The sequence below is a fragment of the Grammomys surdaster genome, unplaced genomic scaffold, assembly GCF_004785775.1.
Source record: "Grammomys surdaster isolate TR1022 unplaced genomic scaffold, NIH_TR_1.0 806, whole genome shotgun sequence".
NCBI classification, from domain to species: Eukaryota; Metazoa; Chordata; class Mammalia; order Rodentia; family Muridae; genus Grammomys; species Grammomys surdaster.
This window is the reverse complement of record NW_021605225.1, coordinates 1,608,505-1,622,272: the sequence shown is the minus strand read 5'-3', so window position 1 is coordinate 1,622,272 and position 13,768 is coordinate 1,608,505. Positions and strand designations below refer to the sequence as shown.

The 13,768-nt window shown below is 42.9% G+C and overlaps 1 protein-coding gene across 1 annotated transcript; it reads right to left on the bottom strand.

Annotated features, from left to right (window-relative positions):
* Positions 1-11,939: 11,939 nt before the first annotated feature.
* LOC114633973 (sperm motility kinase Z-like) lies at positions 11,940-13,376 on the bottom strand (the record flags this gene model as incomplete). Its single annotated transcript, XM_028782591.1, has 1 exon — positions 11,940-13,376. A coding segment is annotated over exon 1 (1,437 nt), but the record flags the coding sequence as incomplete, so codon positions are not given.
* Between the last annotated feature and the right edge of the window lie 392 nt (positions 13,377-13,768).

Sequence of the window (13,768 nt, the reverse complement as noted above, 5' to 3'; positions counted from 1 at the left end):
CACACTCACACCACACTCTTTCTCTGCAGTCAGTTCCTTTTCTTGGGTTCTCCAAAGACTCTTGCTTTTTTTCTTCTTATTTTCCTACTGTGCCTAGTTTTCTTTTCTGGAACTATGTGTATTTTGCCCCGTATCTATTGCCACATGAGGCCTGGCACACAGTAATTATTCAATTAAAATGGTTAAGAACAAATGAGTTAACAATGGTATTACTCCAGATGTCGGCTACTGTCTACATTAAGCTCCTATTGTCTGGTGTATAAGCCTTAATTTTCTATCTACTTATGGAAGTAAACTATTTAAAATGTTCTTGAGGGTGGGGGTAAAAGAATCATATGTTAGAGAAGGCATCTTATGATCAATCCCAACTATGTGAATTTTGAATTTGGATGTCTAATTATGGGGGGTCTTAGACAAGTTCACAACCCCAAAACACTGATGTGAGACGAGTCACATCGATGGTCGAAGGTTTTAGGCTGTCGACGATGGGCAACGTCAAGGGACTCCGCTGTGGGTGAAAGGAGGGTGAGAGCCCTGTCTTAGGCCAGGTAGGCTGCACCCACTCCCAGCACCACGCACTCCTTTTCGGCTGCATTGGGTGGGCCCCTGGGAAGTGGACCTGCAATAATCCCGTCATTGGGCTAACTCACAGCCATCCTAGTCCCTTGTAAATGTTCAATTTACCAACAATTTGTCAGTTTGGGGTGTAATATTGTCCTAAAGGAAGGCTCCCCAATGTTAGCGGCCATATCAAGGGCGGCCTTGGTTTAGGAAAAAGCCCATTTTTGTTGTGGTGATCAAGAGGCCAAGCTCTCTAGTGAGGGAAATGGGGGCAAAGCCAGGCATACCAGGAACCTTTCTGGAGTCACTTCTGGATCCTCTTCAATTTTCGGCTGATGGTAATGAACTTGCAACTGCAAGATCCTGCTTAGCAACTGCAGATAGACTCAAAGCAGTGTACCATATCATCTTAAGAATAGCAGGGAGACCATAACTCAAGCAGTGTACCATATCTTCTGAAGAACAGCAGGTAGATCATAATTCAAGGCAGCGTACCGTATAGACCATGACATGTTTCAAGGCACAGGCCAAGAAGATTTTGTACTTTTCCACCACCTGGCCCATCTTACCCCCTCCCATTGTAAAACATGCTATAAAAAAGCATTTCATGTTCAAAAATAAATAAATTAAAAAAAAAGAATCATATGTTGTGGGCAAATTCTTGGCAGTGGGAAAGGCTCCAAGAATCACGCAGTTGAACTGACCCCTCTCACCACAGATGATTCTGCCCTGAGTCTGGGTATAGAAGTCAAGGCGATGCAGGAAGGGGAGCTAGAAGCAGCCATGCATATTTGCTAATCTGAATTACTCAGTACCCTGCCCATTTCGGGATGTTGCTGCCACAGGTAATCCTAGACTCCACAGTCTCTGGAATATGGAAATGTGTGAGCACTCATGGTGCTGACTGGTCCTGTGTACTCAGGGTCAAAGCAGTTGCTCAGGATGGAGGCTGACCCTTGGCCTGATCACAGGAGGAGAAACTTTGGTCCCTGGAATAAAAGAAATGAAAATTCCCTGCAAGATACTTTTCTGGTGTCTTCTCTGGGGACATTGTGGTAAAAATTTCACATATAACAATTCATGCTGCAGAGTAGTGTTAGGAAACCATGAAGACACTTATGTGAAAACTTAGAAACTTAGGAATGGAAAGGACAGCGATGTCTCCTATATGACTCAAATTTTGATTCATACATACACACACACACACACACACACACACACATATATATAACACAAAGTTTCTCAAGCAATAACTTCATGCCTCAGAATCTAAGAAACACAAAATGTCCAAGTAGAAGGATCCTTACAAGACATGAATTTAAAAGGAAAATAAATTCTGTTTGCTTTAGTAGTATGCCCCTTGAGTGAGGCATGGAGATGTTTAGAAAAGGAAATTGCTCCCTTCACCCTCACCATTGAACTGATAAAACATGCATTTAATATTTTATCAAATAAAACCTCAAGTTCCTATATCTAATAATGTTTACTCTGTGGATAAACAGCAGCATCAAAAATATTTTATTTAGTCCATGTATGTGAGTATGGTAAAGGGTGGCTAACATTCCCAGACAAGTGTATGAAATCTTATAGAACCCACCTTTAATGGTTAGTCTTGGATGTCAACTTGACTGGAATCCACTAAAAGATAAACTGAGAGGCACACTGTAAGGGATTTTCTTGATTAGATTGCTTATTGCTTGAAAAACACCTAAGATTGGGGCAGCATCCCCAGGTGGCAGTCTAATCCAAACAGGTCTACGTGGGAAAGTATTGCTTTTTCTCTGCTTCCTTCACATGATGGTGGCAAGTTCATCTACACTGTGCTGCTGCTGCTGTCCCCATCCTTTGCTGATATCAAAGCAGGTTGATAGGAATCCTCCAGGCCTTCAGCATCAGACTAGGACTGCTGAGACACTGAGCTTCAGATAGTGAGATACTTGGATTCTTGGCTTCTTTAGTGTGAATGCAGCCATTGAGGGACTACCCAAATGGTCTCCAATTTTATACCCCATAAATGTGTGTATATCAAGATATAATTTATTAATGTATATACTATATTACTATAGCATACACTAATTTATAAATGTATACACACATTTTATTGGTTGTGTTCCTCAGGGAAATACCAATGAATGCACCATCCAATAACTGTAACATTTATGAGTGTGTTAGTGTCTGTAGCAAGAGATCCCTGGTGGCTCCAACCCTACTCTCATCTTGAGTCCTAAGGCCAGACTTTTAAGTGCCAAGGCCCCTGGGACTCCTTGGTGCTTTGGGAAATAAAGAAGAATGGAGTAGAGTCATTATTGGCTGAAGACATCCCAAAACAAAGGAAAAGAGGTTAGAAAGGACCAAACAGGTCTCTTGGTATTTTTCAAAGCACTGGTTGGGAAGGCTCCATGGATTACTGTGCCAACAACAGAAGGGTCCCAGATATCCATGACAGCAGAGGACTTGGTGGCCAAATGGCACTGAGTAATCACAAGTATTATTAAGTTAAGACTTCATGGGAGAAGGATGTTTTCACCTGTTATGATTTTGAAGTATTTTAAGTATTTTTGCTGGGACTGTTAATTCTTTGAACACACAGTTCAGCAAGCCTTAGAGCCAACTAAAAAGTCTAGTGGACCTTGAACATCACCTGAGAAATGAATGCTTCTCCCAAACATAGGTAGTTAATGGGGCAGGGGGTAGTTAGAGAGCACACCTTGAACTCTGGAGACTTTGGAAAGAGCCTACTCAGAAAAAATCAAATACTCTAAGTTGTTTGATGGGAAGTGATCCATATATGTGATATACTGATGACTAAGTTGACTACAGGGAGCCTCCCGGCCTGGAGAAGGTAGTGGCAGGGCCACAGAGTAGGATTCTGGTGATGGCTTTAAAGTCTGAGGGTCTCAGGGCTTTCTGGCTCTCTGACCTGTACTGAAACACTGATGATAAGTTCTAAAAAGTCCTATAATCTTCTTTTGAGGGTAAAAGACTGCAGGTTTGGGTGATTAACACCTGTAGCCTAATAGCAGAGGATTAGGCAATGTGGCCTTTGTTCTATCTCAGCAGGAACTACTGGGCCCTGACTTATGCCTGCTAGTCTGAGGTCCCAGGAAGAAAAAGACACTTAGAGAAGTTATCATAGAGTTTATTGCTAAGTGTAAAATGTGTCCTATGAAAGCTATCTAAGAGGAAAAGTGGTAAGGCCTCAAGTGGGGAAAATAAAGAATTCTAGCAAGGAAAAAGTTGTAAGTGAAAAAATTCTAAGCAGGGGAAAAGGAAAGGACTAACGGCTCCTAAGGAACGTCTACATCTATGACTACTCTACACTACCACTAACACGACGACTACTACTACTTTCTTTGTCTTTGTCTTCAGTACTTCTGCATCTTCAGAGTACACGGTCACATGTTACAAAGTTCATCACAAGTTCACACCAAAATTCAAATCATAAATTGAAATAGAAGTTTACAACACAGTGTGTTCACATGCATATCCATTAGGAGCAATTATCTAGCTAAACATCCATCACCTGTCTAGCTCCACAGGTTCACTGAAGGGGTAAAACTATAACTAAGAAATTAGTGAAGTTTTGTATAGATAAACCCAGGCAATATTTTCTCTTCTTTCCTAGTACCTATAATAAATCATGAGTTCCCTTTTAGTGACCTTTGGTTAATTGTTTTCCTACTTCTTGGAATGTGCTCTGAGCAGGAGAAAGTTTGGATGCTATCTAAGGACAATTAACTGATGACACTCAGGAGCCTGGCAGAGTTCGCATTGCAGTTTTGACTATCAGAAAGGGACCCACTGTAAAAGAACTTCGTAATCATTTATATAATTTTAGGAATTCTTATAGGATCATCATTAAGACATAAGAAGTCATCTATTTGTCTACATAGCATCACTACAAGACAGTACATCTTCGTGGATCTGCAGAGATCTGCTCCAAAGGAGTGTGCTGTTGCTTAGTGATTGTTATATATGTTTTAATAATAATAATAATAATAAATAATAATAATAGGAAAAGCATATTAATAGCAGGAATCTTTCCTAAAATAAGTCCTTCACAGCCTTGCTAGATGAGGTCTCACTTTGTCACAGACTATATAATAATCCAAAGCATTTCAGGATGATGACCTGCTGATTATTAGCTTTGAAGACCTCCGCAGAGGGGAGACCCTCACTCAAGTCTCAGAAAGTTGCAGCCACCCAGTAATCTGCTCAAGACACCGTGTACCAGAGCAATTGCGAGGTTTATTAGGGCGTGACAACTAGCTGCCGGTCAATTCATATGCCCACGCAGGAGCGGAATTGACCCTGACTGCCAGTTTGAGAGGGGTTTTTAAAGGGAAAAACCACAAACCAAGGAATGGGGAGGGAGTGAGGGGTTGCTAGGGTGGTGTAACATAAAAATAGTGGAACATTCCAAAGGAACCCAACCTACGGGAGTCAGGGTCAGGTGAAAACTCTCTGTACGCTTATCTTTCTCAAGAATGTGGTCCTGCCCTGTTACTTCGGCCTTGCCCTGTCACTGCAGTTACCAGCTTGGTTCCCAGCTTGGGTCCTCCTAGTTCACTTGCATTCTTTCCTTTCTCTTTGGGATAGGCCAGTTCCAGTAATGGTGACTGGTCTTTCCACATTCCTAACTTGCTTCATGGCTCAGTTTCTCAGAAAATTTTCCATGTACTTATAAAGAAAGCCTAAAGAATATTTTATATGTCTAAAAAGGATTCTATATACCCTGTATCTATAGTTTTTCACTCTACAGTTTGTCCCATTATGGCTCCTGATAGATGACCTCTGCAATGAAATTTCAATTTTCTGAACTCTGAATATGTTATGCAGTGAGATGGCCTCTTTAGTTTTTCCATATTTATACAGAGAAGTTTTAAAAATATGGATCCTAGAGTTGGTAAGATACCTCTGCATAGAGGCTCTTAGGTCAAGTTAGATTGGATCCCTAAGACCCACATGCTAGGAAGAAAAAGTTGACTCCTGTAAGTTGTGCACACACAAGCGCGCACACACACATGCACACACATCTAAATAAGTGGTTTCAAAACAATGGATCCTGGGATGGAACCCTGGCATAATCAGCAACTACACTGGAATCCATCGTCATGTCTGTAGCTTAATTTCAAAAACCAAAGACTTACAATGTTTAGATTTTACAAAAGTCAGTTCCTCAACAATCAAGTGGAAAGCAAATGGCAAAGCAAACCAACAAATCAACAAACAAACCAGAGCAAATCCAAGTAAAGATTTGCAATACAAATGACGAAGACTTAATATTATTAAAAATATAATGTCATAGTATCACTACCTAGGGGGTTGATTAGGCTCATTTTATTTTCCAGTGAAAGGAGTAAAAACACAGGGAAAATCATGAGCTTGACAAGTAGCAGCAGAGAAATCTCAAACACAGCAGATAGAATCATGGGTGGGGGAAGGAAATACACACACAGCAGGCACAAGGAGAGACAAACCCTCTTCAGAGTAAAGTGGGTCCTTAGGAAGCTGAAAGTCTGGTCTTCAAAAGGCTGGGGGTTCTAAGTCTCTGAAGGGTCTTTCTCCTCTAATTTAGAGTTGGGCAATTTGAAGGAAGACAGCATGGCTGATTAGGCCACAGCTATTGTGTAACAGATTCTGATCTAGCCTCAAACTTGTTGAACCAGTTGATCAGCATGTGGCCTGCTGGCATGAGGAAAAGCCCATGAGGCCTTTGCTGTAAGCTTTCAGCCATCTCAGGATTCTGCCACCATTCTTCTTACCTAGCCATGGTCACTGTCCCTGTCAGTCCTGGAGATTACTTCGAATTTACCTGTAATTCCTCTCTATTAATTAGGAGATGCCTAGTTCAGATAGTCATCATCTTTTCAGGGAAGCATGTTCTCATTTCTTAAGATCCCAAGGAAGCCAGCATGGTTATCTCTGTTTACCTGTGTGTGCATCAAAATGCTTACAGAGAAACTGCTGGTGTGCACTCTCACCACCCGGCCACGAAATGCTTTGGGTAAGTTTATGAAAAGGATGAATATCAGTAGAATCAAAGAATTTCAAACCATAACAAAGTTTTTTGCTATCAGATTATCAAAGTTTAACAAAATGGATGCTAGCACTCTTTTTAAGGTAGTTTGTACATCCCGAGGACTTGCACACACCACTTCGATCTTTAGGGCTACTGCCAAATAGATAATAAGGGAAATGGTGCTGAATGTTAACTCATCTAGATGGTAATAGGTTTTCTGCAAATAAGTTGATTCAAACCAAATTCAAAGTAAAAAAAAAGGCAGGTTTATTGGGGAACGGATTCCAGACAAGCTCTCCAGCCTTAGGAGACAAGACTGGAAAAAGTTGTGGCAGGATATGGTAGGGCAGCTTTTTTTTATGGATTGTAGGCAAAGGGAAATGACATGTCAGCCACATGCTGGACTTGTATGGTCAACTAAGGCCGGGTTTGGGTGGCTAGCAACTTCAGGGGACAAGGTTGAACAGATGTCAGAAATGTCAGGAAGTTGGAACTGGGCTTTTGGTGCCTTTTCTCTGTTTGGAGGCTGAGTGTGCAGGGTTAGATATAGAGGGAGGAATTGAGTTTATGGGACCGTGTGTGTGTGTGTGTGTGTGTGTGTGTGTGTGTGTGTGTGTGTGTTGGTGGCCGAGGGGAAAGCCAGAGGCTACAACTGAACAGCAGGCAAGGGTGCTTGTCAACATGGCAGATGATCGCTCTGAAACCTTTATGGTATAAGAAGTGACTCCCGTACTGTAGCCTTTGACCACCACTTGAATGCTATGCATATTATTTTTTTCTATCACAGTGATAAAGCACCATGAGCAAGACAAGTTGTAGAAGGCAGAGTTTATTTGGGCTTATGTTCCAGGAAGGTTAGTGTCCATAAAGGCAAGGACAGAATGGCAGCAGGTGACAGACATGGAGTCATCTGAAACTGAAAGCACAAAGCAGATAGAGCAAACCAGCTATGGTGTGAGTCTTTAACCCTCAGAGTCCACCCCAGTGACATACTTCCTCCAACAAGGTGTTAACTACCTCCAAAACTGCCAAAAGGAATCGAATATTCAAGTGCTTGAGATTATGAGAGAAATCGCATTCAAACTACCACAATGCTGATTGGTAGAAAATTGGTAAAAATCTGTAACACAGGAGAGCTACACATCCATTGCCATTCATCCTACTTCCACCTGGGCTACTTAGATCACAGATTGGAATCCCTTGCACACTCTGGCTGTTTGAAAGTGCTGTACCCATGGGAAGCCTCACAGGGACTGTGTTATCCCAACCATAACTCCAAAAAGGAGAGCATCTCAGCAGAGGAGCAGTGAACTCATTGCAAGATGCAGGTTAAGAATTCAGCAACCTAGACTCCTTAGGATGGGGGAACACTTAGGATGGGATGCCACTTCTGACTCCACAGTGTTGTCTATAGGACACCAGGCTCCCATGCATATCTGTGCAGAAATAACTATCTGACAATACCCAAAGTTCCCACTGCTTAATCTACAAATCGCTAACACGGTCCACCCATGTTTGAAGGACGTACAGGGCCTTATACTTCCCCCTTAAGAAAACTTAGATAAGCCTGATGCCTCTGAAGGCACATTTACTGGCATGGCACAGTAAAAGGGACCTTACTAACTTGTTGAAGTTCCTTGTCCTGAAGACTTTGGGTTAACTCACAGCATAACAACAACCCACCAGAAAAATGGTGACTGCCTAGCTTGATTCTGTCCTAGGGAGGTGGGTGCTCAAGAATGTTCCTGGAGGCATAATTCATGAACATCACATTTATTAAAATTCTGTGTAAAACACCTATGAGACAATCCTCTGTGGTGCCCACTTATTTCCTGCCACTATACAACCCAGAGGAGAGTAGGATGAGGAATTGCAGGAAGAGCAATTATGTGTGAACCAGACAGGCATAACAGCTTCTATCTCTAGAAAGTTCTAATACCTGTACACAAAAGAGATGCTGGGAAAGGACATATGACTGACTGGAGTCCCAGATGACTGGAGTCTGCTCTCACAGGGATTCCTGATGACTCCAAGTCTATACCCACTGGAGGACCGGAGGAATGGAGTCCCTGTGGGCTTGGGGTCCCCTCTAGCAGGAATCAAAGATGACTGAAGTCCCTACAACTGGTATCCTCACTGACTCTGGGGACCATTCAGCCACACACTAGAATCCCTGCCAACTAAAACTCATTCTCACTAGAGTCACAGGCTGAATGGAGCTGCCTGTTGACTGGACTTCCCACTGACTGGTATTCCTAGTGGATGGCAGGCCCACTGACTGGAATCTTTGTTGACTAGGCTCTGTGCTAACTGAGATGCCAATGATTGGACTCTCTGCTGGCTATGAGACAGTTCTACTCATGTTGGGCAGTTGACTTACCTAAAAGTTGGAGTGGACAGACAGTGAAGAGAGACAAAAACAGGGAGTTTTACTTCCAACGTGGGAATTTATTAGAACGATTAAATATATAAATAGAACCCCCAAAATAGAAACTTTAACATTCTCATTGGCAGTAGAATATGAATAAGGAAAGACTGGGAGAGATATAGCCATCAGCTCTAGGAGATCCCCAAATTCAAGAAAGAATAGTCCTCTGTGTAGGGTAGGTGTCAGGAGCACCAAGGCTCAGAGGGCAGATAGGTCTCCTCCACAGAGGCCAGTCCCTCACTGCAGCTGCATGGTGAGTTTTAGTGGAAGGAACAGAAATGTGCTCCCAGTCTTCACTGGAGAATTAAATGTGGGGTGGCCCACTTCGGGAGGAGCTTGAGAAGGTAATCAGTTTCCCTCCTTTTTGTTCTCAAAAGCAGGCTTATGGGTCTGCCTCTGAAGTCTTCGTTCTTCCTCTGATGTCAGGTAGCCTAGGTTCTAGGTCATCAGCCAGAAGCAAGGCCATTGAGAAGATGTAGATATATCTGCTGATGGTAGGGCTTCTGCATGCACTGTGTTGAGGAGAGTCTAATTGGAAAGAGCCTGTCAAACCCAAAGAAGAGAAAGTCAAAGGCATGGCAAGAGCATGTGGGGTGGTTTCAATCAGGGCCACTGCTCTGCTGCTGCTTCTGTGCCTTTCTTCTATGTGGGAGAGGAAGTTGGGAGGTAGGAGTAGGGGACTGTACAGAGAGTGTTTTTGTTGTTGTTGTTGCTTCTGCTTATCTCCACCTGCTGTTAGCTTCCTGGTCCTCATTACCTAGAATTCCCTGAGAGACTTTCAGATGACAGGAATACTCCCACGGGAAACCCATCACTATTGTATACCTCTTTCCTAGCCAAAGGAGCCTTATAGGTCAGGAAAGAGATGCTTGTAGCAGGCAATGTTTCCCATGCTATTCTTTCTGCATCTCTGTGTCCACATAAGAAATGACAACATAGTGACCATAGGATCGTGGATCTCAGTGTCCTGCAGCTGCCACTGTAAATGCAAGGAGGCACAAGACTTAGTGGCCATGATCACACCAACTGCTCTACACTGATCTCCAGGCTGGTTCCTGTGAAACTTGATCCTTTGTCATGTCCTCTCACTTCTGCCATTGTTCCCTCCACCAAACTCATCTCCATCATACCCAGGACCTCACCGTCATCATCCCTATCTTCCTCCCTTCTCACTCTGTGTAAACATTGTTCTACTCTCTAATTTGAGTTCAGCCTTGTAGATTCTCCATAAGCAAGATGGTTTTGTACAGTCTGGATAATGATCCTCAGTCGCTGTGCTTTCAGTTGTGAATGAGAGTTTTGGATCCACTAAGAGAGAAACAGGCAGAAAGAAGAACAGACAGGAACAATATCTTAAATGTGGGATTTACAAACACCTACCTCAGAGGAGTGGGGTAGCCTAATTGAGAGAATAATCAAATGTAACAGTATCAACAACATCAGGAGGCACACAAATATGAAGCTAAAGTCCTTTGGGAACAACCTCTCAGACAGCCACTTTGGGATCCAGTTCACCTTTCACTTGAATGGGCTTCACTGGTGGAAATGAAGGCTTGCCATTCTCACCATATGCATGGGGAAAACAGTAGTCAAATCTGTGGGAGGTGGAAATGGACCTTCTACATGTATTCAGAGACGATCATTTTACACTTGGGTTGTTTTGCTCTGATTTCCTCCCTGGTCTAGGAATTAAAGGACCAGCCCAACCTCAAACACAGAGTCTTGTGAGACAGTGAGAAACAAATATACTTGGTTCTGCAGTTTAGGGGGACTGCACTTCAGAGGTGTGCTGGTTAGATTTTTATAAGAATGACTTGAGCTATGATCATCTGGAATAGGAAAACTACTGAAAAATTATCCTTGATCAGATTGGCTGTGGGAAAGTTTGTGGGCCATTTTATTGCTTAATGATTGAATTGGAGTGCCTGAGCATTTTACATAGTATCACTGTAGTTTGCATTGTATTTGATTTGGTAATCTCTGGGTACTGATGAGTGGTAGGGGTCATGGGTGGGGGGCAAAGAATCAGCTTTTCTTAAAAGGAGAGCAGAACATTAAAGTGAAACCTTGATGAGTCAGGACAGTTGATGCAACTCAGCTTCGGCTGAGACATTGGCCATTATAAGGAGGACAGAGGCATCACAGAGCTAATATCCTCTCAAAAGCAATTCCTCTGTATATGTCAGGAAAATCTCTGGTTTAGTGGTGGCAAAGGTAGCTTCTCATGCTGGAAGCCAAACTTGATAATGTGTAAGAATTTCCCAGGTGGTACTGGTTTGAGCTGCCTGACAGCTGAAGGCTCAAGGGCATGTAGAGAACAGCCACAGCTTGGAGCTGTGAGAGGCCAGGGGAGTCCATTGTTGAAGGTGTAGCCTCAGAACAGTGCAGACCTGAGAACATTGGAGATGCCAAGACTGTGTGATGACCACCCATATCAATGATAGGTGTGGAAAGATTCCACCTGACATGACTAGATGTGTGGGTGGGCTGTAGACCAAAGAAACCCAGAGGAAGAGTGGCCCAAGACCCTTCTCAGCCCAGAAGATCCTGAGTTCTGTGCTTGGGACACTGAGCTGAGCCACAAGAAGAGATTTACACTGGTGCATTGTGGTTTTGATGCGATTTGATTTGATTTGATTTGATTTGATTTGATTGTGTTCTTGTTCTACACTCTTAGAGTAAGAAAGTATTGTACATGTGTTTAATTTTATGAGCACCCACATCCCACACTATCTAGATATAACTACTTATAACTCACTCTACTTGAAGAACCATAAACTGTCTATATGCAAGACATTAGTAAAACCATAGATAAAGTGAATACAAAAATATTCCTGAACCATACCTTGTACTTCTTGTCATTATGGTGTCCTCTCATTTTTGGGGGCACACTTTCCTCGGATGCTTGTTGTGAGGTGACACACAGCAGCACAATGTCCTCATGCATGCTCCTATTCTCTTTTTCCATTTTGCCCAGCCCCTAGGCTCCAAGGAGCTTGAAGTTGAAGTCCCACTTTGTTGTGAGTCACTTAAGGCCTTCCCTGCCTGGGAGCTAGTGGAAAAGCTGGTATCTTCTCTGCTCATTGAAGTGTTTCTTCGTAAGTAAATACAAGGGGCAGTCATAGAACGTTTGTGACGTCTGTCCATAGTGGGTGTCTTTTTGGATGAAACAGAAACATTTGTCCCCCCTCTTTGTCTGAGAGGATGTACGTCATTGGATGAGACTAATGTCTTAAGGGAAGGTTCACTGGCCCTTCTCCTGGGAGGCAGAGGCAAAGTGTCAAGGTCTTCTGCTGAAGGGAAAGGTGTCACTCCTGGATTCATTAACTCTGTTTGGACATAATTGCCATCATCCTGACGTGCCTGCATTCTCAGTAGATGGTAAGTCGCCATAGTTTCATCAAACTTTTTGTGTTTTAATGATTCCCTAATGTCCTGCGAATGAAACCCAATATCTTGCATGGCCAGCATGATGTCAGGGTCTGGGAAGCTGATGTCTCCATTGGAATGAAATGCAAAAGTCTTTCCCTGTTCCTGAAGCCATGGGTGACTTATGAGGTCTTCTGCAGTTGGCCTCAGCTTTGCATTTACTGTCAACAAACAACTAATTATGTTCCTTAAATTTTTAGAGAGATGATAAGGTGTTTCATACCTCCCTTGCAAGACTTTTTGCTTCTGTTCACTCAGTGTATTCCCTGGAAATGGAACAACACCAGACACCATATAGTACAAAATAACCCCCAAGGCCCATATGTCTACTTTTGGCCCGTCATAAGGGTAGCCTAAGAAAATTTCCGGGGGGATGAAGTGTAAGGCACCACACAGCCTTATTAGTTTTTGCCCAGGCATGAATCTGGCACCTAATCCAAAGTCAATAATTTTTACATGTCCATGGTCATCCACAATGATGTTGTCAGGCTTTAAATCTCTGTGCACAACACCTTTACCATGGCAGTAGTGTATGGCACTCAGCAGCTGAATGAATATGCCTCTAGCTTCAACTTCCTTCAGATATCCAGCCTTGCGGACTCGATTAAGTAGCTCTTCTCCCTGGGCCAGTTCCATAATTAGATAAACATTCTCTTCCGTTTCTATTACTTGTAGCAGGGAAACAATATTGGGATGACTGAGCATCTTCATGATTTCAACTTCTAACATCCTTGGCTCCCACAGAGTCTCACGTTTCACGAGGGCTTTGATAGCAACAGGGGCGCCTGTGAGGCGATGGAAGGATTGCCTCACTTTAATAGTGAAACCCCGCCCCAAGGGCTGCAGAACTCTGTACTGCCCAGTGATGGACTCCTCAGTGAACAAGCTGTGCACAGAGCTGGCCTCTGATGACTCATCCTCACTATCAGAGTACATGGTGGGTAGCAAGGCTACTGCCAAAGAAATGAGGTGCTGAGGAGAAAGGAAAGGAGATACAGAGAAACTTAGAGTCATGAGAGAGGAAAGCAACAAAATCAGGAGGATCCAAAGTAAAACCTAAGTACAAAGTGAAACCGCACACATAAGAACCTTTAACCCAGTCCACTGAGGATACATTAGGAGAAACCCAACCTTGTGATCTCCAAACCAAGACCTAGTTTACAATCTAGTAAAATAGAAATACCACAACTCAGAAATGTTCTGGCGCTTTTGATAAAACTGAGAAGAGAACTAAGGAATAGGAAAGAAAAAAGAATGGAAGAAGAAAGAAATGATTGAGAAAAACATTTACAAAATGACACAACATTTTAATACACCAATACCCCAAA